A 25900-nucleotide genomic window follows, 5' to 3' on the forward strand; every position below is an offset into this window, starting at 1 on the left:
TGCTGTATCAAGGCACCCTCAGTGGGAAGTCTGTAGGAAGGAAAAAGTGTGGCAGAAAAACGCTGCACAACGAGAAGAGGTGACCGGACCCTGAGGAAGATTGTGGAGAAGGGCCGATTCCAGACCTTGGGGGACCTGCGGAAGCAGTGGACTGAGTCTGGAGTAGAAACATCCAGAGCCACCGTGCACAGGCGTGTGCAGGAAATGGGCTACAGGTGCCGCATTCCCCAGGTCAAACTACTTTTGAACCAGAAAGAGCGGCAGAAGTGCCTGACCGGGGCTACAGAGAAGCAGCACTGGACTGTTGCTCAGTGGTCCAAAGTACTTTTTTCGGATGAAAGCAAATTCTGCATGTCATTCGGAAATCAAGGTGCCAGGAAGACTGGGGAGAAGGAAATGCCAAAATGCCAGAAGTCCAGTGTCAAGTACCCACAGTCAGTGATGGTCTGGGGTTGCCGTGTCAGCTGCTGGTGTTGGGTCCACTGTGTTTTATCAAGGGCAGGGTCCAATGCAGCTAGCTATCAGAGATTTTGGAGCACTTCATGCTTCCATCTGCTGAAAAGCTTTATGGAGATGAAGATTTGTTTTTTCAGCACGACCTGGCACCTGCTCACAGTGTCAAAACCACTGGTAAATGGTTTACTGACCATGGTATCACTGTGCTCAATTGGCCTGCCAACTCTCCTGACCTGAACCCCATAGAGAATCTGTGGGATAGTGTGAAGAGAACGTTGAGAGACTCAAGACCCAACAGTCTGGATGAGCTAAAGGCCACTATCGAAGCATCCTGGGCCTCCATAAGACCTCAGCAGTGCCACAGGCTGATTGCCTCCATGCCACGCCGCATTGAAGCAGTCATTTCTGCCAAAGGATTCCCGACCAAGTATTGAGTGCATAAACTGTACATGATTATTTGAAGGTTGACGTTTTTGTATTAAAAACACTTTTCTTTTATTGGTCAGATGAAATATGCTAATTTTGTGAGATAGGAATTTTGGGTTTTCATGAGCTGTATGCCAAAATCTCCGTATTAAGACAATAAAAGACCTGAAATATTTCAGTTAGTGTGCAATGAATCTAAAATATATGAATGTTAAATTTTCATCATGACATTATGGAAAATAATGAACTTTATCACAATATGCTAATATTTTGAGAAGGACCTGTATATACACACACACACACCATATTGCTCTTCTGCCTTTTTAGCATGGACAGATAGTCTGTAGACTTATTGTGGTTTAAACACATCAGAATAAAAGTCACTAGCGATTTACTTGAATAGAAACTGATCATGCTCATTTTTAAACAAGTTAATTTAAAGTTTTGTTTTGTAAGATGGTGCCATATACTTGTATTTCTTTTAAGATTTATTTTACCCTGAAAATGTTACCGGAAGTGACTCTTTAAAGGAAATGCTTCCGGAAACTCTACAACCCACACCTTTCTTGAGTTTCAAGTTTTCAGTTTAAACTGTTCATGTCACGATTAAATCAATTTTAACCCAAACACCATCAGAACTAATACGTTTCTTGTACATCGCCTAATTTGGATGCAGAGATCTGGTGCCGATAGACCACACTAGGCCTGATGAACATTGGTATCAGACGACACCTAGTGGCCGTATGATAGCATAGCAGCCTTTTCAAATCTATTAACTTCAAAGTACTGGCCATGATCCAAATAGCCTTATGAATTAATTATTTCCCACAAGAAACCCAAATACACAATCAAAAACATTCAGCCTTCAGTAGCAAGGAATTATTTTCCCAATTTGTGATTGAACATCAAATGTGAACAAACCAGACATTACAAATAGAAATAAATACAATGCACAAAACAAGACTCTTGGTTAATATACACTGCAGGTTTTTATTACAAGTTTCATTAACTACAGGGCAAAGACGAACTGGGAAAGGCCAGTTCAAAAACCTACAGTCAAAATCCCTTTTTCATCAAAAAAAAAAAAAAAAAAAAAAAAGAAAATACAGGTAAAAAACACTGGAGTATTTAAAATAAGAGGCTGGAACACTTTCAAATCACATCAGAAGACAAGCATGTGTAAAATGTTCTGGACATTTGTAACAACCATCCCCTTCTGCACAGAAAGGAAGGGAAGACAACTAGGGAGAGCTTCAATCTCTTAACTGGTGTCCATCTGGTAAAGGGAAGAAAAAAAGAAATGTTAGCACAGCAGTAAAACATTTCAATACTACATAAGAGGCACTCTATTTTAAAGAGCCAGACATACCCTGGCATTGTAGGCATCTAACTGTGCATCAAGCTCCTCTGCTGAAAGCTGCTGCTTGCTTCCACCACCTCGACCTCCTCGTCCTCTTCCTCGGGAGCCGCCTGCCCCACGACCACCTCGACCTCTCTGCATGCCGCCAAAGCCACGACTTCTGTTCACACCCCCCCCACCACCTCTGTTCAGCCTGAAAAACAAAAAGATAAAAAGCATTAGCTATGGCATCCAATGCACCATTATTTCTCCAATTGGAGCTGGTCATTTTCCACAAACAGGAAGTTGCTTTGAGTTATTTTAGATCGATCAGGTCCCATAATCAAGTGGCCTAAATGGGGATCAGAGCCATAAAGTGTTGAGAAAATATACCACTAAATATACATTAACTGAAAATACTTTCAAATGAATACATAAAAATGATGCATAATGGTGTAAGTACATAAGAACCAAAGAATTTGCTTCAAAGCAAATAAAATGGGTTAAATTCCAACATGGTATGAAATGACCACAAGGCCTTGTTTATCATCAAAGAAGACCACCTGTCACTTACCCCTGCATAGGCCGCCTTTGCGTGTCGATCTGTGATGTGACAAGCTGTATGTTCATTGGTCGCCCTAAAAGGACAAAGAGACCACTTTACATAGGTAAAACATTGTGGAGTTAAAAACCATCATAACCGTAACAAGTTTCAGCGATTAATGGACCCCAATGGGAAATTAGCAACATAGTGTTGTTAACATCACATAGCCTTAAAATAAAAGCAAGTTACAAAATAAAAGCATCTCAGACTGATTTTTACAATCACCACCCTATCCACGTTAAAGTCACAGTTTCTTTCAGGCTGATCAGGACATCTAGAAAAGGGTCAGATGAGGCCCACAGGCTATGAAAGGATACCCGGGCGCACTCTTTAAAGTTGACTTTACCATATGGGGTAAGAATGCTGTCAAAAACAATGTGTATGTAAAGATGGAAATGTGTGCATATTGGTTAATAGTTGTGCATAAGTAAAATCCAAAAGAGGTATTGTATATTTTCTATATAAAATACGAAATAAAATGTTACAACTTCAAGAAATTACAAACACAAAGTTCAAGTTTACAGTTGTAGTTTATTCTTTATGAATACAATATTCTATAACAGTTTGTGAATACGATTTCTTTCTATGAGAATACGAATTTACACCAAGTCGCTGATGTAAATTTGTATTCTCATAGAAAATAAATCGTATTCACAAACTGTTATAGAATATTGTATTCATAAAGAATAAACTACAACTGTAAACTTGAACTTTGTGTTGTAATTTCTTGAAGCTGTAACATTTTATTTTGTATTCTTATAGAGAAAATATATAATACCTCTTTTGGATTTTACTTATGCACAACTATTAACCAATATGCACACATTTCCATCTTTACATACACATTGTTTTTGACAGCGTTCTTACCCCATAGGACCATAGTTAGAAAATTAATAAAACTTTCTCTCCATTAATGGACAATTTTGTCACAGAGCTATAATATCAAAATCCCTGTGCTATAAATACAAATCAAAGAGAAATACAATCATTTCCACAACAAAGGAAAGAAGCAAATGAATGAACACACTCAGATCTAACTATACACCAAAATTGTGGTCATAAATAAGACCAATACTATGACTTTTGTTAACTGAAATTATGAACATAATGTGCTTGAATATGAACCGTACCATCAAGTGGGATGCCATTGTACTGCTTCATGGCCTTAAGTGCATCTGCCCTTCTCTCAAAGTGGACATCAGCTGTTCCCAGGCTTCTTCCAGAGCGGTCATAATGAACAGCAGCTTTTTTCAGAGTTCCCAAATTCAGCAAAAAGTTCCTTTAAAAAATCCACAAAACCACAAAAAGTTATTTTTCCATCCACATGAGCATTGGCAGCAAAGGCAACCAAATACCACAAGCACAAAAAATTGTAACATACCTGAATGTCTGCATCTGAAACACCAAAGTCCAGATTGGAGACTAACAGCTTCCCTCCAGTTTCCACACCTGCTCCTCCGCCACCCCCGGCATTACCATTAAAGCCTCCGAAGCCGTTGTCGAACATGTCGTGCTGCCACTTGTCGGGGAGCTGTTTAGGCTGCAACAGATGAAAGAGAACGCACCTGCTGACTTCAGGATCCCCTTGCCTCACTGTCAATCACAGAGTCCACAGGGCTGGGTGTTGGGGCAAGCAGGGGCTCCCCTTCCAACATGGCCAGGGTGGTCAGTTCCCTTAATGGAAGAAAGGGGCTGGTCCCCAAGATGTTCCCTGCCCACCCCATCACTACAAGCAAGTGAATCAGTTCAGGCAGACAAGATTGTTTACAGAAAGCAAGGGGATGTATGTACAATTACAATTCACAAAAAGATTTTATAGACTGATCTTTAGCAAGATACAAAATCTGATCAAATTCTGACAGCTTATTGTCAATAAAGTCAAAACAATGCAAATTGAATTCCAACATCCCACACCCACCCAAAAAGCTAAACCTGAAAAGCTCCCCAGACTAGCTACCAGAAGATCCCATTGTTATCTTGCCATCTGCGCCGCCTTCAGAAGGGCCCTCCAGAAAGGCTCCGGGGAAACACACAGTGGGGCTCCATCTGAAGCAGCCGTTTCCAGCGATGAGCAGCCCGTCCTCGACCACCGGAGAGTTCTTTGGCGTCTCGTAAACGTTGATAATGTCCATATTGTGGAGAAAAAAAACTATGGGGTCTCATACCCTTCTCTTTACAAGCGTGGCTTTTGTGAGCGTCCATTTTGAGACCACGCCATTTTGGCTGGGGCTTTGTTTGGGTTTTTACTGCACTCTTTAATAACTAAAGACTGAAACATTTTCTTATGGAATTTATCAGGGGGTTAAAGTCCACTTTTACATCCACAAGGAGCAGGCACGGTGGTTGAAAAGCCTAGAAACAGGCCTCGACAAACCCGCCAGCCACTCCTAGAACAAAAGGCCCTCTGGTCGACGAACATGGAGAAACGCTGCGTTCATGTTAGCAGTGATAACTCATCTCTGGGTCAGCTTTCTCGATGACATTGTTTTCTTCCTTCCAACGTGAGATGGGGATCAGTCGTCGCCTTCAACGCATAGGCCATAAATTTCGGCGCTCGATTCAAAATGGCGCCGTTAAGGCCCAAGACATCCACTCTTCTTGGAGACTGGTGTAAAACATTTGGCTTGTGGGAGAAGGGACGCGTTATACAAACAACTTCCATTTATGCGTAACCGCAAACTACTGAGCTTTCCCATGAGGGATAACTCGGCGGCTAGTTTTCATTTTTCGCTTAACTTAGCAAGCTAGCAAGAGGATTAGCTAGGAAGCAAACTGAAGGACGTTAACCGGGAATTTTCAGCTGTGTCGAAGGTTTTTTTTTCCTTTGACCGCTTATTCCTCTAACATTCTCATACCCTGCTGTAAGGCGTCGGTCTGCCTCTAGCGCGGCTCAGGTTCTGTCGATTCCTCATGGGGCCAGATCCGCCGCCTCGGCCTCCAAAACCTCCACCGCTGCCGCCGCCTCCTAGCCGCCCGGGGCCTCCTCCCCGGCCGCCGCCTGAGCCTCCGCGGCCTCGGCCTCTTCCTCCCCGGCCTCCACCTCTCTGCTGCCTGTTCTGCTTGATAATGTCATCTAGAGACATATCCATTTTATCGGTCATTATGCTGCCCCAATAATACTAAATGCTATGGAAAATTTAAAATGTACACCTAGACTGTGCTGGTCCCTCTGCCTAGCCTTTTACAGCACTGCACCGACGACTGAACACACAATAAGCTAACAGCCACACAAGATAAACAGGCTCATTACGTAACCGTCGTACTCTGACGTCAAGACGTACCACATCAACTGAAAGGGAAAACGCGCCCTTCTTCTCTTCTTGTTGGTTTTATGGCGGTTGGCAACAAACGTTTAGTAGCATACCGCCACTTACTGGTATGGAGTGTGGTTCGTGTCGGTCTATCTATTTATATATATATATGTTTAATTCTACAAATTAAATAACTAAATATATTTACCTATATGTATATATACAAATAGACATACTTACACATTACATTGTATTCTACCCTTCTATATCCTCCATACTTCACAATTTTATCTACTATAATCAAATTCTATGAAATAATTTTGTTTTCTTTAAAAAACGAATCATATTGTACATGTTTACTCCCTAAATTCTTCCTCAAAATATTAATAAATTAACCTTTTCCTTAATACCTTCAACTCTCTTCTCATATTCTTCTTCTCTTTCATATTTATGACATTCTAATCTAACATGTTCTATTGTTCAATATTTTCCACAGTAGTCACATTTACCAGTATCATGCTTTTGAATTTTAAAAAGTGTAATTAAGTCCTGTATGTCAAATCTCAACCTTGTTATCACTCTTTCCTCCTTTCTATTCATCTTCCATTCTTCTTTCTCCTACTATCTTCTGATTTTATAAAACCTCTTCCTGTTTTTCCTTCATCCCACCTTTTTTGCCATTTTTCCATCAGCTTTCCTTTACAAAACTCTTTCCCTCAGATTTACTTGTTTTAAACTATAAAACTAATAGGATTTTGAATTATCCTCTTTGCTATTTTATCTGCCCTCTCGTTTCCTTCTACTCCTATATGTGCTGGAACCCACACAAATATACTATCAAGCCCATTTTTTGTATTCTGTATAATGTATGAATATTTCTAATAAAATATCCATCCTACTATCTGATGGATTATATTTAAACTTAATAATGAGAGCTTTGAATCTGACAAATGACTGTTTTTAATGGTTATGTCTTCTACCCATTGTAAAGCTAATAATATAGCAATATTTCTCCTGTGTATACTGATAAGCCGTCTGTAATTCGTGTTCCTATTTTTAGATTGAATTCTGGTACTACAAAAGCTATTCCTACTTTTCCATGTATTTTTGATGCATCTGTATATATTTGAATATATCTATAATAATTATTTAAATGTATATGTACTGAATAACTATCTACTATGGAAGATTTCTCTTGCTTCTTTTCCATTATGACATATCTAACTTGTTGCTTCTGGTAGAATCCATGGTGGTATAATTGATCATTGGTTATGTTTGACTCATTTCTAAATCAATCATTTTAAATTCTTTTACTTTATTTTCAATTGTCCATCCAAAACTCTTCATGTTCTTTCTTTTCTTTTTTCCCAACATGGATTTAAATTTCCCAAATTGGATGATCCAAGTTAGTACCTTGTAAATTTAACCAATAATTTATTTCTAGTTTTATTCTTCTTACTCTAACGGCATTTCTTCCATTTCTATTTCTATTGCTGCTGTTGGTGTAGTTTTAAATGCTCCAGTACATAATCTTAATGCCTGATGTTGGATAATGTCTAATTTAACCAGATGTGTTTTAGCTGCTGAACCGTAAACTATACAACCAAAGTCTATGTTAGATCTTATCATTCCTGTGTAAATCTGTTTAGTGATTTCCTATCTGCTCCCCAATCACTGCCAGCCAAGCATCTCATAATATTTAAAATTTTCTTACATTTATCAACAACTTTTTGAATATGTATATTCCATTTTAGTTTTTCATCAAACCATAATCCTAAAAAGTTTAGATACTTTACTTGCTCTAATTCTTGGTTATATAATTTTAATTTTATTTCCTTGTTTATTTTTTTCTGATTAAATATCATTACTTTGGTTTTTTTCAACTGAAAATTTAAATCCCCATTGTAACGCCCATTTCTCTATTTCAATAATAACCTCTTGTAATTTCTTTACAATGAAATCTACATTTTTTCCTCTTTTCCAAACAGCTCCATCATCTGCAAAAAGTGAACATCCCATTACTTTTCCAATATCTTTAAATACATCATTTATCATAATTGAAAACAATAATGGACTTATAATACTCCCCTGTGGAGTTCCATTTTCTACTATATATTTCCTGAGATCACTTCCCCAATTCTAACTTGTATTTTCCTATTTGTTAAAAAGTCTTTGATCCATGTAAATATTTTCCCTTTAATGCCCAGTATTTGTAATTTAATTAATAATCCTTCCACCCACATCATATCATATGCTTTTTCTATATCAAAAAATACTGCCACTACACTTTCTTTATTTACCTGTGCTCTTCTAATTTCATGCTCTAAGCATAGCATTGGATCATTAGTACTCCTCCCTTTTCTAAAACCACTTTGATACTTTGACATATATCCTTTATTATTTAAATAATATACTAGTCTACTATTAATCATTTTTTTCCATTATTTTACATAGATTTGATGTTAAGGCTATTGGTCTATAATTTCCCTGGAGTTGATTCATCTTTTCCTGGTTTAGCTATTGGTACTATAATTGATTCCTTCCAGCTCAGTGGTAATTTTCCCTCCTCCCATATTTTATTATATAATTGTAATATTATATCTTTTCGATTTTCCACCAAGTTGCCTTATCATCTGTACCAAATTTGATCTTTACCTGGTGCTGTATTTTGTATTCCTAAGTGCATAATTTTAATTCAGCTTTTGTAAATTCAACATTTAACAAATTATTGTTTCTTCAAACATCTGTAATACATCTTATATATAAGTTTGTATTTTCTCTTCCTTTTCTTCCCTCTTCACTAATATTATTTGAACTGTTAATTTTACTAAATATTCTTGCCAATTTCAACTTTACTTCATCTTTACTATATTAATATTATTTATTTTTAATATAGAATTCAACTCTCTCTTTATGCCATTCATCTTTTAATTATTTTCCAAATTTTTCTATTTTGTTTCTTTCCTTATTGTGCTACAGAAATTTCTCCAATATTCTCTTTTACCTTCTTATAAGTCTCCTTACTATTGCTTGCTTTCTTTTATAATCAATTAATTCGTATAAATTGGATTTCCTTTTAGTACCTTAAATGCTTTATTTCTTAACTTTATTGCTTCTTTACATTCATTGTCCACATGGTACCATTTTCTTACTGACTTTACACCCTGCTTCTTTATAGAATTAGCTGCTGCTTCCCATGATTACCCTTACAATGGACAATTTTTTTAATTTTCATCAATTATATCCAGTGCTCATATCTACTTTCTCTAAGTTTATTTGACTCAAGTGATCTACAATTTGAGTCCAGGCTGCCTATTAAAATTTAGTTTTTATTGACATTTATATTCCTATTATTAAAGTTAATCCTACTCTTATTGTAAGTGGGAATAGATGGATCACTACCGTATTTGTTGAGATTTTATCAATGCCCTAACGTCACACGCTGACTCAGCTAACCATTGAAACCATTGTTAAATTCAATAACTGATTCCGAATCCGCTGTTCTTAGCATTGATTCTTTCTTGTTCCCTCCACCATCAAACCTCATAAGAACATAGCTAGAATTTTTTATTTGCGCAATTATATTCTTCTATACACGTGGGCCGCATTTTTAATCATTACAAATTACCGAGCCACAATGTAACTATTTGCATTAAAAATCTCCACACGCAAATTAGCTTTACTTACCCTTCCAAATATTCATTTAACGCCTCCATTATTTCAATTGACAATGTTTACAATTGGATTATAAAAATTTATATTATTTAAAATTTACCTTCATTGTTCACATATCTCAATTACTGAGATATTCAAGTTCTTTCCTTTCCCCAATACCTGATATTGTATCCCTTGCTTATAAATATTCAACATCCTCCTGTCGATCTCTTCTTACACCATCATATCCTTTTATCACAAAATCCAATGTTGTTTTAACCATGTTTGCCTGAACACAAATAATTTCGGTTGTTCTTCAAGACTATCAATATAACCTTTAAGTTCTTGTCCGTTAGCGATTAAACTTCTTGCATTCCATTGTAATATTAACATGTACTTTCACCAGATGTTCCTTGTCTCCCATCTACCTCCAACTTTTTATTTATGTTCTCCCACGATCCCTCCTTAAACCCCAAAAACTTTTCAGCTCCTCTCACTATTATTTTAATCTTCTCAGTTTTATGCTTTGCTTGGTCAGTACAGTTGATAACATATGCTACAAATAATATTAGTTTTTCTACTGATATTGTAACATTTTCTTCTGACTGTACTTTGCTTTGCTGTGGAATTTGATTCGCTATTTGTTCAATCTTTCTTGTTTTCTGTTCCTTCACATTTTTAACTGCTTCTGCAGAGCTTATGTTTTTAGTCATTTTAATCTGTATGATTTCTTTTGCCTTCTTCCTTACTTCACATCCTCCATACGTAACTCTATGTTGCCCTCCACAGTTACATTTTTCTTGTACTTCTTCTTTACATTCTTCAAACTTGTGATCTTCACCACATTTTGGACATCTCTGCTTCCCTTTACAAACTGCTGCTATGTGTTCATACCTTTGACATTTGAAACAACGAAGTGGTGGAGGGATATAAGGTCTAACCTGAAAGCTGAGATAACCTATTTTAATGTTTTGTGGCAACTCTTTTTCGTCAAATTCAATGAAGATTGACATACTTCCTACTTTTTCTCCATTTATTGTTTTTGACAATCTCTTCAAGTTATTCACTTTTGCACCAATAATACTTCTCTTAATTTTATCAAGATCTTCATCTAGAGGGATTCCATAAATCACTCCTCTAATTTTTTTATTTTCTCCCATGATTTTTTTCTCCAACACCGTTTTCTTGCAGATATTATCCACCTTTAAATCCTTGTTCTTTTGTTCTTCATTTTTACAAACTACCAATAAGTTTCCATCTCTCAAAATCTTTACCATTTCAAAATCTCCAATTTTCTTTTTAATCTCTATTGACACCACAATGGGGCTGGATGTTATCCTTTTCTCCTCGTTCTTTAAAGTTACATATTATTTTAAATTCCTCCCCTCATAACTTTTCTCCTACTATCCTTTCTTCTTCTGAACTGCTTCCTTTCCAATTCCTCTGCTTGCTACCCTTGGAATTCACCAATCTCCCCTTTCCTTCATCTATTTATTTCTTCCACGTCCTTTCCCTCTTCCTCTCCCAGCTGGCTTCCACCCTTCAAAATCCCTGTCCTTCCTCATTTCCTGTCTCCATTTCCAACCGAACCATTCCCATACCAGTTTATGCCCAAATCCACCCTTTTCCGAATCCGATATATTTCTATTTTTGTTTTTTCCCAGCGGCCGCACCCAAAACGTTCTTCTTCGACGTAGTCTCACCACCGACAACCACCGTCTCCCATCAGTTTCGCTTCCAACCGAGGCCGAAAACGCGCCCTCTTCTTCTTCTTCTTCTTCTATGTTATTTTTTGGCGGTTGGCAAATAACTTGAAGATGTGCATTACCGCCACTGACTGGTATGGATTGTGGTTCTTCGTGGTTTTAAATCTTATTTACTATTACAACAATCAAATTCTATTTATTAATTTAGTTTTCTTGAAAAATCTAATTATAATTTGAATATGCTTGCTACCTAAACGTCTTTGCAAAGTATCTCTCAAAATAAAAATGTCTTTAATACCTTCAAATTCTCTCCTTAAAATTGTTCTTTCTTGTTCTTATTTCTGACACTTCAATATTACATGTTCTATTGTTTCCTCCTCTCCACAATAATCACATTTTTCTGTATTATGTTTCTTTATCTTGTAATTAATATTTCCTCTTTTCTGCTCCTTCTTCCTGTTCTTACTTCTCCTACTATCTTGTTGATTCTGTAAAACCATCTTCCTTTCTTTTCTTCATCCCACCTTTTTTGCCACTCTTTCCTGATTCTCTGTTTAATTATATTTCTTGCCTCTGACCTACTAATATTAATTATAAAGCTAATGTTGTTTTGTGTTGCCTTCTTTGCTATCCTGTCCATCTCATTCCCTCCAACTCCTACATGTGCTGGTACCCATAAAAACACTAATATTAATCCCATTCTTTGTATTCTAAATAAAGTATGTTTTATTTCCAACAAAATATCTGGTCTACCCACTGAATGATTATGTTTTAAACTTAATAATGCTGAACTTGAGTCTGAACAAATGATTGTTTTTAATGGTTTTATATCCTCCACCCACTGCACTGCTAACAATATGGCTAATAATTCTCCTGAATATATTGATAATCCATCTGTAATTCTTTTTCCTACTTTTATTTTAAATTCTGGTATTATAAATGCTACTCCTATTTTTTCATCTGTTTTTGATGCATCTGTGTAAATCTGGACATAATGATAGTAATTGTTTATATATTCTTGTATTATACTTGAATCTAAACTACATTTCGTATCCTTTTTCTTTTCCATCAATGCCATATCCACCACTGCTTCTGGTAATAGCCACGGTGGCACTACTGGCAAAGGCAACATTGAATTTATTTATTTTTCATATATTTGAAATTCTTCTGCTATACTATTGATAATCCAACCAAAACTCTTAACTTGTTTTTTTTCTTTTTCCCAGCATGGTTTTAAAATATCACGTGTGGGATGATCTGGATTATTGCTTTGTAAGTTTATCCAGTAATTTATAGCTAACTGTTTCCTTCTTAGATCTAATGGCATCTCTCCCATCTCTACCTGGAGTTCTGCTATTGGACTGGTTCTGATTGCTCCTGTACAAATTCGTAAAGCTTGATGTTGTATATTGTCTAATTTTATAAGATGAGTGTTTGCTGCTGATCCATAAATTATACTTCCATAATCAATATTTGATCTAATTAATCCTGTATAAATTATTTTTAATTATGTTTGATCTGCTCCCCAATCAATACCAGCCATACATCTCATAATGTTTAATATTTATTTGCAGTTATCTATGATTCTTTCTATATGTACTTTCCATATAATTTTTTCATCAAACCATATACCTAAAAATTTTATATTATTTACTTGTTCTAAAACTTGATTGTATAATTTTAGTTTTATATTTTCTCTTTTCCTTTTCTGTGTAAACACCATTAGTTTTGTTTTTTCTACTGAGAATTTAAATCCCCATTGATTTGCCCATTGTTCTATTCTAATAATCTCATCCTGTATTTTCTTTTCAATAAGTTTGATATTACGACCCCTTTTCCATATAACTCCATCATCTGCAAATAGTGAGCAACCGACTTCCTTACCAATATTTTTAAATACATCATTTATCATTATAGAAAACAATAACGGACTTATAATACTTCCTTGAGGAGTACCATTATCTATTATATTTTCCTGACAATTCTTGACCAATTCTTACTTGTATTGTTCTATTTGATAAAAAATCTTTAATCCAGTTAAACATTTTTCCAGTAATACCCATTTTATTTAATTTAATTAATAATCCTTCAACCCACACCGTGTTATAAGCTTTTTCTATATCATAAAATACAGCTACTACATTTTCTTTGTTTATTTATGCTCTCCTTATTTCATATTCTAAACATAATGCAGAGTCATTTGTGCTTCTCCCTTTTCGAAACCCATTTTGATTTCTAGATATATACCCATTAATATTTAAATCATATGTTAATCTATTATTAATAATTTTTTCCATTATTTTACAAATATTTGATGTTAATGCGATCGGTCTAATTTTCTGGTTTTGTGTTATCTTTTCCTGGTTTAGCTATTGGAATAATTATTGCTTCCTTCCAGCTCTGTGGCAGATCTTCCTCCTCCCAGACTTTATTGTATAATTCTAATATTTTGTCTTTTGCTTTGTCATTAAGATGTTCTATCATCATATAGTAAATTTGATCTTTTCCAGGTGATGTATTTTTTTGTTTTCCTGGTAACAAAGTTCAATTCTACTTGTGTAAATGGTTCATTTATTAAATTTATATCTACGTTATTTCGCATTAAGTCTTCTTTTCTAATACCATTCATTCTTTTAATTGTTTTCCAAATTTGGTCAATTTTTGTTTCTCTCCCTACGGTATTACAAAAGTTTCTCCAATATTCTCTTTTTGCATGTTTAATAATCTTTCTTACCTTTGCCTGCTTTCTTTTGTACTCAATTAGATTCTGATAAATTGGGTTACTTTTTAACATCTTAAATGCTTTATTTCTTAATTTTATTACTTCACTACAATCTTTTGTCCACCATGGCACAATTTTTTTATTGTTCTTTCTTCCTCCTTTTTTTATTGATTCTTCTCCAGCCTGTAAGATTTTTTTACAGATATTTATATTTAAACTATTTATATCAATTGACTCATCTATTTCTTCCAATTTCTTTTGACTTAAATATTTAAATTTTTCCCAATCAGCCTTATTAAAGTTCCATCTTTTATATAATCCTGTATTCCTGTTATTTATTAATATTCCTGTTATGATTTTAATGGGGTAATGATCACTACCTACTGTTGTATCTTTGTCAATGTCCCACTCACAGTTATTGGCTAAACAATTTGATGCTATTGTTAAATCAATCACAGACTCTGTTCCTGTTTTTACATTAATTATTGTTCCTCTTCCATCATTTATACATACCAAATTTTTTATTTCCATTATTTCTTCAATAACTTGTCCATTTTTATCATTACATTTTCCCCATAATGTGTTGTTAGCATTAAAATCTCCACACCAGACTACTTTTCCTTCTAAGTATCCCATTAATTCATCCATCAACTCGAATGATAATATTTTACATGGATTATAAAAAGTTATTATCTTACATTTTTCTTTGTTATTGTAAATTTCAACTACTATGTATTCTACATTTTTACCTTTTCCTAATATCTGATATTGTATCCCTTCTTTTATAAATATTCCACATCCTCCTCCACTTCCTTCTTGTCTATCCCTTCTGATACTATTGTACCCTTTAAACACAAAATCTAGGTTTGGTTTTAACCATGTCTCCTGTATACATATAATTTCTGGTTTTTCTTCAATTCCATCTATATACCATTTAAATTCCTGTTCATTAGCGATTAAGCTTCTTTCATTCCACTGTAATATTATCATATGTTTCTATCAGCTGGGGTTCCTCCTTGCCTTCCATCTGTTTCCAACTTTTTATTAATGTTTTCCCAAGATCCTTCTTTAAACCCTAAGAACTTTTCTGCTTCTCTGACTATTATTTAATCTTTTCCGTTTTGTGTTTAGCCTGTTCAGTGCAGTTAATGACATAAGCTATAAATAATATAAATTTTTCCACAGACATTGTAACATTTTCCTCTGATTCTACTTTTCTTTGTTGATAAGCTGGAATCTTAATTTGACCTTCATCCCTTGATCTTTCATTCTGTACATTTTGACTGCTTCAGCATAGCTTATGTTTTTAATCATCTTAATTTGTTGAATTTCTTTTGCTTTCTTCCTTACCTCACATCCCCCGAATGTAACTCTATGTTGCCCTCCACAATTGCAACATTTTTCCTGCACTTCTTCCCCACAATCTTCAATTCTGTGATCTTCTCCACACTTTGGACATCTTTGTTTACCTTTGCAGACAGCTGCTATATGACCATATCTCTGACATTTAAAACATCTTAGTGGTGGAGGAATGAAAGGCCTCACAGAAAAACTCAGATATCCTATTTTAACATTTTGTGGCAACACTTTTTCTTCAAAGTCTATTAAAATTGACAGGCTTCCTACTCTTCCTCCATTTGCATTTTTAGTCAGTCTTTTGAGATTTTTTATCTTTGCACCAACAATGCTTTTTTTAAATTTGTCTATATCTTCCTCCAGAGGAATGCCATAAATTACCCCGAACGATTTTATCTTCTCCTATAATCTTCCTCTCTGTCAATGTTTTCAACTTGTAAGGCCTTTCTTCTTTGGTTTTACACACCACCAGTATATTTCCATCTCTCAAGACCTTCACCATTTCAACATCTCCTATCTTTTTTTTATTTCTCTAGATAGTGAAATAGGACTCAGGTTCTCTTTTTCTTCTTCATTTTTTATCTTTAATATTATTTTACATTCTTCCCTTCCGATTTTCCTCCTAACTACTCTCTCTTCTTCAGAACTGTTTTCTTCCAGCTCTCTTTTACTCCTTTGGCTGTCTAACAATTTCCCTTCTTCTGCTTTGCCTCTTCCGCGTCCTCTCCCTCTACTTACTGGCGTCCATTCATCAAAGTCCATATTGTCCTCCTGTGTATCCATTCTGAACCAGTCACATACCAGTTTATGCCTTTTACTGCCACTTCCAAAAGTAAATAATTTCTACCACTGTGGGGTTCTAAGTAGACCAGCGTTTTCAGACCGACTACAGCCTCTCCAGGTCCCTCCCCCCTGTAGTTTACTCAATTTGAGACCTATCTAATAAAATAAAATTATTTAACATCATTTGAAATTATCCCGGCCGGGGGTCTTTCTTAATAGAGTTTGTATGTTCTCCCCGTGCATGCGTGGGTTCTCTCCAGGCACTCCAGTTTATCCCCACAGTCCAAAAACATTACTTGGGTCAACTGGTCTCTCTAAATTGCCCTTAGGTATGAATGTGTGTATGGTTTTTAGTCCTGTCTGTGTTGTCCTGTGATGAACTAGCGACCTGTCCAGAGTGTATCCCACCTATTGACCGTTGGAGATAGACACCAGCTCCCCCCATGACCCAGCACTGTCAAGCAGGTATAGACAATGGATAGATGAATGAAAGAATAATTCATTTAAAAGGTTAACCCCCTATCTAATCATTTAGATTGTAATTGAATACCAACCAAAAATAAATGCTGACATAGCTGCTATCTAATGGCAAATTTGATAAGCAAGCAATCACTTTTTTATAAGTGATAAATGAATCAAATTGGATCAAATCTTGTTTTGCTCTATATAGCAATCTCTGTATGAGCTGCTTTATATGAGAAAGATGACTGCAAAGCACTTTTGCAATTTGAAAGTTCACAACCCCCAATGCAATACTAAAAACTCTAGCAGGCATGATTTGCTTTTATTTATTGCAAATTATCTAGTGGGGGTTCACATAAATCCTTCAGTTATGATTGTGACTTGTAGTTGACTTGGCTCTCCCTGTTTGGCCAACTGATCAGACCATCATTTACAGTGTCTTAAGAAATTATTTTTACCCCTTGAACTTTAACATGTTTTGTTACATTACTGTCACAAACTTCAATGCATTTAGTTGGGATTTTATGTCAAAGACCAAAACAAAATAGCTCATAATTGTGTAGTGGAAGGAAAAGCATGTTGGTTATTTATATCTTTCTAGAAATTAAAAACTAAAACATGTGGAAAGCATTTGTATCTCTCTTTACTTTAATACCTCTAAATCAAACTCAGTGTATAGCCTTCAGAAGTCAGCTAATTAGTAGATACATATATATGCAATTTAATCTCTGTATAAATACAACAGTTCTGTAAAGGCCACAAATGTTAGGCATAAAGTTCACCATTATGGACCATGTTTGTCCATCGTGTAAAATCCCAATAAAATACTTTGATATTTGTGGTTGTTACATGACAAATTAAGTGAATATTTTTGCATTAGACCTTTTTCATTCATGTACAATTTTGAAGCCTCAGTAAAGAAAGTTTTATTTCTTAATAATTCAAACCTTGTTCCTTTTTTACATCTTTATAAATTATTTTGTGAATGTAATATTACACCCAAGTACTTCTAGCCCCAATAGCTTCCTATCTACTATAGTCTCTGGATCCATATGTCTGTATAAAGAATTCAAACAGAAACGCAAAATCTTGCTTAGCTAAATCACCAATTAGACTTGAAATTCGAGATTTATTACTAATATAATAAAATTGAATTTCAAACGTTTTTTTCACCTTGTGATTGATTTCACATTACCCAAATTTAAATTTTAAAAAGTGAAAAAAGGCCACCTGTGCATTACAGAGAAATGTAGCACAGTATTTGTTTTATTGTTGGGTAGAAGTATTACAATTCATGCAGTTCGGTGATGTGGAACTACATCTGATCAGTATTCCTGTAGGATACATACATGCAGGAGTACTGTAAAAGTCTTTTATTCAACATGTTTGTTTCAAGGCTTTGAGTAGAGGTGTTAACCAAGGCCTGTATACGCTGCAAAATAAAAGGGCAAGAGATAGTTTAATAAAAAGGTCGGCCTTCTATACTGGCTTCCAATTCTTGCCCATTAAAGTGTGTCTGTTTCACAATTTATCAATCTATTTTCCAGAATGAAACAGAAAAGAAGTCAGCCTCTTTACAATTTCTTCCAAAGTTATCTAAGTAGTTGTACTGTTGTTTAAGACTTCAGTCTTTGTTTCCTGCTGGGCTTCAGTTGTATTTTGATGAACCCTTGATGCAGTCTCATTCACACCAAGAGCATCAATATGAAGACTTTGTTACCTGAAAACATGAGAAGAAAGAATCTGTTCCCCTCAAAACCCCCAAGTTTTGTTTTTAGTCAGTGGTCAAGGGGAAAAAGAAAAACAGAAACAGGTTGATATGGTCCATTGTATACAAATGAGATTGTATTGTGTGTTAGACCTGCCAACAGGGTCAAGTTTCTGGCTGTCAGAGAGCAGAGAAATGAAAAGTTCTTGAGGAAGAATGGATGAAAAAAAAAAGTAACAGGAACATGACAGAAAAAACTAAGATTTCTTGGAGTCCTGTGTGTTGCGCTTTTTTACGTCACTCAGGTCCACTGGTGTGAAAGCTGGAAAAGCAGACAGGGAAGACAAGGTTGTAACTGGACTACAGTTGCCTAATTCAACTAATTAAAAAAAGACATAAATAAAAAAACACTAATATTAAATTTACACTGGGTACTTACAATGTAGGTTAGGATTTGGGTTCTTCTCCACATACTCCTGAGGTCCACGTTCATTGCGTTCACTATTTTGTGTTGATCTGATATCTCGGAGCACACACTGCCAGGCTAGGAGAAAATAAAGATGACGGGGTGATATTATAGTTGTCACACAGTACGATGATCAAAAACAAGTTCATCTTTATAAGACACATGCCACATTTGTCCGCACCTTTGGCAGAAATGTGTAAAAAACCTTGCAATTAACTGGCCTTTTATTATAACTGAAATTATTCAGAAGAGAAAACAAACATATACATATAGAATAATATGTATAAAAACATAATTTCAATGAAATCACCAGTGGCATAATTTAAAATTTAAAATAAATGCCCGTTTATTAGGCAGATCAGACACAATCTTCTTTTTCCCTGTGGCATAAACATGAAATAACACAGAGGCCCATTTGCCACCAGGTTGAACAGGGGCCCACCGTGCACAATGAGCCGGATGGCTAAGGGAGGTTAAAACAAATCTCAAATGGTCATTGACATAACGAGGACACACACTAAACACATCCATGATTTTCATTTGAGAAAAGTCTGCACCAGTCTGCAATACTTGGGGTGAGTTGGTTGGCAATAAAATTTGCTGCTGTGTGCGGGTTAAAGATGAAAATCTTCAATTGTGCGAGGGAAAAAGACTGGAAAAGATATCAGTCGAAGTAGAATGGGTTTGAATTTTCTTATTCCCAATCTGGACAGAGTCTTTCCCATTCACCATTGACAAAATTTACTTGAATTACAGGGTGGATTTTTTCAAAATTTTCACTGTGGAGTCATGCCTCTGTCATAAACCATTAATTATTTTTTTTTTTTTACACGCATTTAGTAGGCGTGTCAGTGGAGGCGGCCGACCTTGTAGTGGTGAGGCAAAGATGTGAGTCTTACTGCATCTGAAACAAGTCTGATTGCATTAGGCGAGTTCTCGGAACAATAATGAATTCCTAAACAACTGTTTGTGACTAAAAGCAAGTCATCTGATACAGACTTCCACCCTTTTCTGATGCCAGGAATTGTATTTGTAGTAATCTGAAGCTGGATTATCTCTTGCATTGTGAAAAACCAAAAAAGCTACTGACTGATTTTCAAAACTGTAAACCCAAGGAGTAAAATACAATTAAATTCAATTCCGTTTATTTATATAGTACCAATTCACAACACATGTTGTCTCAAGGCTCTTCACAACAGTCAGGTACATACATTCCAATTAATACTAACAATTGAACAGTGCAGTCGGAGTTAACTTTTTACTCAAATTGGATAAAACGTTTTTCTATCTAAGGAAACCCAGCAGATTGCATCCAGTCAGTGACTTGCAGCATTCCCTCCTCCCGGATGAGCATGTAGAGACAGTGGACAGTCACTGGCGTTGACTTTGTAGCAATCCCTCATACTGAGCATACATGTAGCGACAGTGGAGAGGAAAAACTCCCTTTTAACAGGAAGAAACCTCCAGCAGAACCAGAACCAGGCTCAGTGTGAGCGGCCATCTGCCACGACCGATGATTTACAGAACTTTGAAAATATTCAAAATACCTGGACTGAGTAATCATGTGGGACATTTTTGCTAGTATTGTCAAAAGTATAGCACATTCTTAACCAACTCTTAATTACAAAAGCAATCATAATCTAAGAACCAAACCACGATTGCCTAACAATGGGTAAGTATCTTTGTGACTGACTCAGTCTCAGTGATGGTTCAGCATTTTTGACAAAACTTAGAAAAGATTAGGGCTGAAATAATCAATCAGATTAAATAATTATTAACTGGAGTATACAGACTCTAAAACAGGACATTTGCTGAAAAAAAAAACTACTCAGAGTAGTAATTCAGCCAAAACTGTACAAATAAATATACACATTTTGTATTTAAGATGAAAATCCTTCTTTGTCTGCAAATAGGCTCTCAGTAGTCCTCAAGTGGCATAGTTTTAGTTTCACCTGGTTCAAATTCTTTAAAAAAAAACTCCTATTAAGCACTTTTTGCTATCCAAGTATTAATCAATTAATCAATAGATTAATCAATTAGCAAAATAATCCTTAGCTGCAGTCCCAGAAAAGACATTTAGGTATGGACAACGGAGCAACCACTTCTTAGCCAGAACAACAGGTTCCAAAGAGATATAAACCATCAAATAAATCCGAACAAAGATATGGGAGCAGCAGCTAAAAGCTTGTGAATGTTTGATAATTCACCGAACAGTAAATTTACACAACCAGTTGGTTAGTAGTTGATAGTTGATATTAGTTATCAGCTGGTTAAACATGTGTGAAATGTTGACAATGAGCGATTGAAAGAAAACTACCCTGCAACACATCAGCCTGCAAAAAACATGATGCCGAAAGGAAAAAGAAATTTGAAACATTTAAACTCAACAGGGGGGGATTTATTTTTTGTCGACAACACAATTCAGTTTTAGTCTTAAACAGCCAAGAATAAAAAAAAAAAAAAAACTATTTGTTATTTACACATGAATTTTGATACATACATTTTAGAATAATGTACTTACTATCATGTATAAAGCGCACATTCTCCTCGTGTGCTGGAGTAAACAGCTCCCCACTGTTAGTCGGGGATCTGGGGCTTGAGGTCCTCTTGTAACTATTCACCATCCTGGGAGCAGATGAGCTTCACACATATACACAGAACAAAGTCAGCAATTAAGCAGCAAACTATTCTTTTAGTAAAATTGACTATAAACCACTTGAGTACCATAACTTTTTGCAGACCTGGTCATTCTGTTTGCAGTCTGTACTCGCTCCTTGCTCCTCTGTGGTGAGTGAATTTAAAGGGATGCAAAAATTCGAAATCCTAAACTTAAAACCCAACAAAAAATATCACAAGTATTTTAAAATCACACTGGAAATCCTTTTTGGTTTTACATACAATTTAAGGCGATTTACCTTGATCTAATCCGATAGGCTATACCAGTTTACAGCCAGAGTTAATGCTTGCTTGCTAGCGTACGACTAATCATTTCAAAATAAATTAGATTATATAATTAACCACACTTAAGGGTGGCCACAGTACTAGTATTTAGTGGCTGTCAGAGCGGAATATTTTATTTGAAGCTACGCAGGCCAAAACCTCTGTATCAATAAGCAACGTTTGGGTTTAGCCAAAAAATAAGCTTTTGTTTACGTTTTGACTGAAGTAATTTCCCTGCTGTTAGCAGTTGGTAACAGAGACGTAATCACAAATTCTCGTTAAAACTAAACTTAACCAAAATTGCTCTCTGGTATGTGTATCACCAAACAGCAATTCTATTGGGTCCCACCAACAAAATCCAAGAACATAGCTAGCATAACATAACATACCAAGCTAACTGTAGCATTTCAGCTAGCTAGCTGGCGATTTACATTGTCTTGTAGCGTTAGCTTGGTGCAGCTAATAACAGAAATTTTACTGGTAACTCGTTTACTAGAGCAAGGTCACCATAATAATGGTACGTGCACGCTGTCCTGTAAATAAGCGTTACGATAAACAACAAACCTTTTGTAAATTTATCTCCTTTATTCTTTCATTGAAAGACTAAGTGCGCCGAAAGATGCAGCTACAAAAAAATCGTTGCCAATGCCAACCAATCACTTCCGGGAAGAGATATATAAAACTTTGAAAACAACCAATAAAAATCACACAAAAATAAAATGCAACGATAGCGACAAACATCGCCATCAAAACACAAATAATAATGATAATTATTATTATTAGTGTTATTATTTCTTTGCAAAGTCACAGCTAAATTTCCAGAGAAACACATTAAACACCTTAACTTCTTTTTTTAAACAATTGTAAAACACGTGATGTGTTTTCTTCTCCTTTCTGCTAATACTGATGTACAGTAACGGACACATTCACACAGTTGTGCACACATTCATATAATGCTGTTTTATACTCTGATCACATATCCAAACCAGACAGACAGTCTCAGGTTGCTAAAGGGCACTGAGTTTTAATGTCCTCCTCAAGGACTTTAAGAACTAGGATTTGATAGCTTCATTTGTTGACACTCAATTTTGCTTTTCATAGTAAAACTGCTACAGCATTTTATTTGTAAAAAGTCTTTTATTTATAAAAATGTACAAAAATAATAATTGTACTGAAAATTGTAAGACTTCACTTTTCTTTTAACAGCAGAAAACAGTGTAATACATTTGTCAAAATGCTGCACAAGCTCTCACAACACAAAGCCTACATTTTAAAGCTTTTTGAACAACAAAATGAGGTTGTACCGATCTTATTGATCCTCTTTCTGCCCAGCAGTGAGGATGCAAAACATTGTACAAAATACTTGGATATCAGTCCCGATTCTTGAGTAGATTTAGCTATTATTTGAAAACATAGTTGCAGCATGCTTTCAGCTACATAAGAAAATGACAAATGATACACGATTTCAACATAAACACTCAAAATCTCTCCAGAAATAAATAAATGATTAGTTCTGAACTAGAATTTACTGGGATAGACATTTAGGTTCAGGGATATGTAGTCACACAGTGTTATTTACAGCTCTGAAATGGCAGTTATTACAAATATGAAGTAAAAGAAAATACTCAACTGCAAAACATTTGTTTTGTATAAAGCAATAATTTAAAAGATGGATATCCTTCTGAGATGAGTTGCACTTCTGAAAGTCAGAACCAGAACTTTGCTTTCCAGGATTAGTGACATTGCACAAGCTGCAGCAAAATACTTGATTCGTGTTGCCACTCATTGTATTTGTCTTATTCCTCACTGAGGTCCATGTGTGCTCACACGCAGCCTGTCTCAAACAGTTTAGCCAGCTCTTTACAGTCTGGGTCAATGAGGTCTGCAGGCTTTTCTCCGCTTTCATTCTGCGCTTCGGTGCTTGCTCCCATTAACAGGAGGTACCTGGGATCAGAAGCAAAATAATAGTTTTACTGAATTGAGCAGAAATGAGGAGTGAATATCTCTTTGGGGAGGAATTTTAATTCCAGCAAGATGCAGCTGTTGTATATCCAAGTAGTTGTGGTTTCAGGGGTTTGTCTGTGATGTAGGAATGCTACCTGGCAATTTCTGGGTAGCCATCACTGCAGGCCATATGCAGTGGCGTCCACCCGTCCTCGTCCCTCTGGTGGACGTCGGCACCATGTTTAATCAGGAGCTTCACCACTTCCAGGTTCCCAGTCAGAACGGCTTCATGCAGAGCAGCCATACCTGCACATATGCGAAAATCAGTCCCATGCATTTGGATATGCACATTGCGCTTCTGCTATTAAATATCGTTTTCGAGATTATGGCAGTGGAGGCATACCTGAAGTAGATAAAGATTTTGCTCACCTGAGTGGAAGAGTGTGTCCACACGGACTTTCCTTGCTCTCATGAAGCGTCCAATTTGCTCCAGATCCCCTCTTCTGACGATGTCCTGGAAGATGATGTCATTGGGGAAGTGCACAGTCCTCTTTGCAGGGGCAACAGGTATTACAGGTGCAGAGTTTTCCTGGGCTTGAGTGCGACGTGTTGAGGTGTACCTTGTAGCTTTGCTGTAAGAAGGGATGTACGTCGATGCAGCTTTGTAAGTGGACGTGTAAAGTGATGGGGTGTAATAAGTGCTGCTCTGTGCAGTTGGGGTGTACTTTGATACAGTGGCATAGGTGGATGTTGGCGTGTAATGTGAGGGGCTGTAGTAGGAAGGCGAGTGGTAGACCGGAGTGTACTGTGAACTTCGTGTGTAGGAGGACACTGGTGCCAGGTAGTTGTACTTCATTTTTGCAGCTGTCGCAGCTCTGTCACCTCCTTTTTAGATCAAAAGGAGGCAAATGAGAAATCCAAAGAGGTAGAACAATCAAAGGAATGAGCAGTATCCTTCACGCTGTGTCCGTACAAGTCTTCAAAGTCTTGATTCTCCTTGTTTTTTAGCAGTCTATGTCCTCTTGTCGAATGGTAATTTTCTCCGCCCTGAATCAGAATTAGTCCAACAGTATGTCTGCTATTGCACTGAATTGTAGTCTAAGGGGGCAACTGGGAATGCATCCCTATATACTCTCTGTAGTGCTATTTTAGGGCCTAATATCCAGTGACTTCAGCATAGAAATGAGTGACCCTCATCAGACTCCACCCACTTCGGTCGTATGTCCTCTGACACTGTAACCACCCCTAGATCATAAAAATGTTGACAACCACAAAGTTGTCCCAGGAGTCTTGCCTTGAACAAACACACTAAGTGTGCCCACATACACAACAAATCAACTGTGATTAATATCTGCTATAATATAAATTTCATAGCAGATAGGAGTCATATGTATTGAAGTATTTTGTTTATATATCCCAAACACAGAAATGCAGAACAGCTAAACAGAAGTAAAAAACTACACATGACTTAAGTGCGACATGTTTTTTGATTGGGTTGCATGCAGTGACCTGAAGTGAAGAAACATGAATGACACATGTCTTACATCCATGGTTCTCAAACTGTGGTTTAAGTATCACTACTTAGACTGCTTGTAGCAGTACTCTGAGGACATCTTTTGTATGAAATATTTGAAAGGCAAATTAGCCAAAGATGAACACAAATAGCAAATCAGCCAATTTCATAGTAGCACTACAGTGCATTGAGAAAGTTAGATACAATGAAAACATGAAGTTTAAACCTGGCATCAAAATAGGAAAGAAAGAGGATTTAAGTGATTTTGAATGTAGCATGGCTGTTGGAGCCAGATGGGTTGACTGAATATTTCAGAAACTAATGTTAGAGACCAGAAGACAATAGGTAGACTAGACCATGGTGATATAAAACATGATAGAAATGCAACAGTATCCCAGATAACCAAAGTATGCAGAACGCCATCTCTGAATGCACAACACATCGAAGACTACACTGCCAATCCTGTCAGCTAACAACAGAAAACGAAGACTGCAATTCACACAGGCTCACTGTAGTGGACAAGAACAGATTGTTGCTGGTATGATGGTGTGGGATATATTGTCATGGCCC

At 36.1% G+C, this 25900-nt stretch overlaps 3 protein-coding genes across 4 annotated transcripts; all 3 read right to left on the bottom strand.

The window, feature by feature from the left end:
- Positions 1–1846: 1846 nt before the first annotated feature.
- Positions 1847–6096, bottom strand: LOC124862982 (THO complex subunit 4-like). Its single transcript, XM_047357205.1, is given in 7 exon segments — positions 1847–2158; positions 2252–2435; positions 2796–2859; positions 3956–4085; positions 4087–4104; positions 4207–4365; positions 5681–6096. Coding segments are annotated over 7 exon segments (816 nt in total). The 5' UTR covers positions 5927–6096; the 3' UTR covers positions 1847–2143.
- An 11911-nt stretch (positions 6097–18007) lies between these two features.
- On the bottom strand, positions 18008–22584 carry LOC124862486 (mapk-regulated corepressor-interacting protein 1-like). 2 transcript variants are annotated; one of them, XM_047356442.1, is made up of 5 exons: positions 22438–22584; positions 21658–21761; positions 21455–21573; positions 18907–19011; positions 18008–18789 (listed from the first exon to the last, which is right to left on the bottom strand). In XM_047356442.1, exons 3-5 carry the CDS (start codon positions 21555–21557, stop codon positions 18725–18727), a joined length of 273 nt encoding a protein of 90 aa, XP_047212398.1. In that variant the 5' UTR covers positions 21558–21573; positions 21658–21761; positions 22438–22584; the 3' UTR covers positions 18008–18724. The 2 variants fall into 2 exon arrangements, with proteins under 2 accessions (XP_047212398.1, XP_047212397.1); XM_047356441.1 differs by having other exon boundaries at positions 21675–21761; positions 22438–22583.
- Positions 22585–22990: 406 nt separating this feature from the next.
- On the bottom strand, positions 22991–24927 carry LOC124862485 (protein phosphatase 1 regulatory subunit 27-like). The gene is made up of 3 exons (XM_047356440.1): positions 24247–24927; positions 23973–24123; positions 22991–23817 (listed from the first exon to the last, which is right to left on the bottom strand). The coding sequence occupies exons 1-3, from the start codon at positions 24671–24673 to the stop codon at positions 23697–23699; spliced, it is 699 nt and encodes a 232-aa protein (XP_047212396.1). The 5' UTR covers positions 24674–24927; the 3' UTR covers positions 22991–23696.
- Between the last annotated feature and the right edge of the window lie 973 nt (positions 24928–25900).

The sequence above is a fragment of the Girardinichthys multiradiatus genome, chromosome X (assembly GCF_021462225.1).
Source record: "Girardinichthys multiradiatus isolate DD_20200921_A chromosome X, DD_fGirMul_XY1, whole genome shotgun sequence".
Taxonomy (NCBI): domain Eukaryota; kingdom Metazoa; phylum Chordata; class Actinopteri; order Cyprinodontiformes; family Goodeidae; genus Girardinichthys; species Girardinichthys multiradiatus.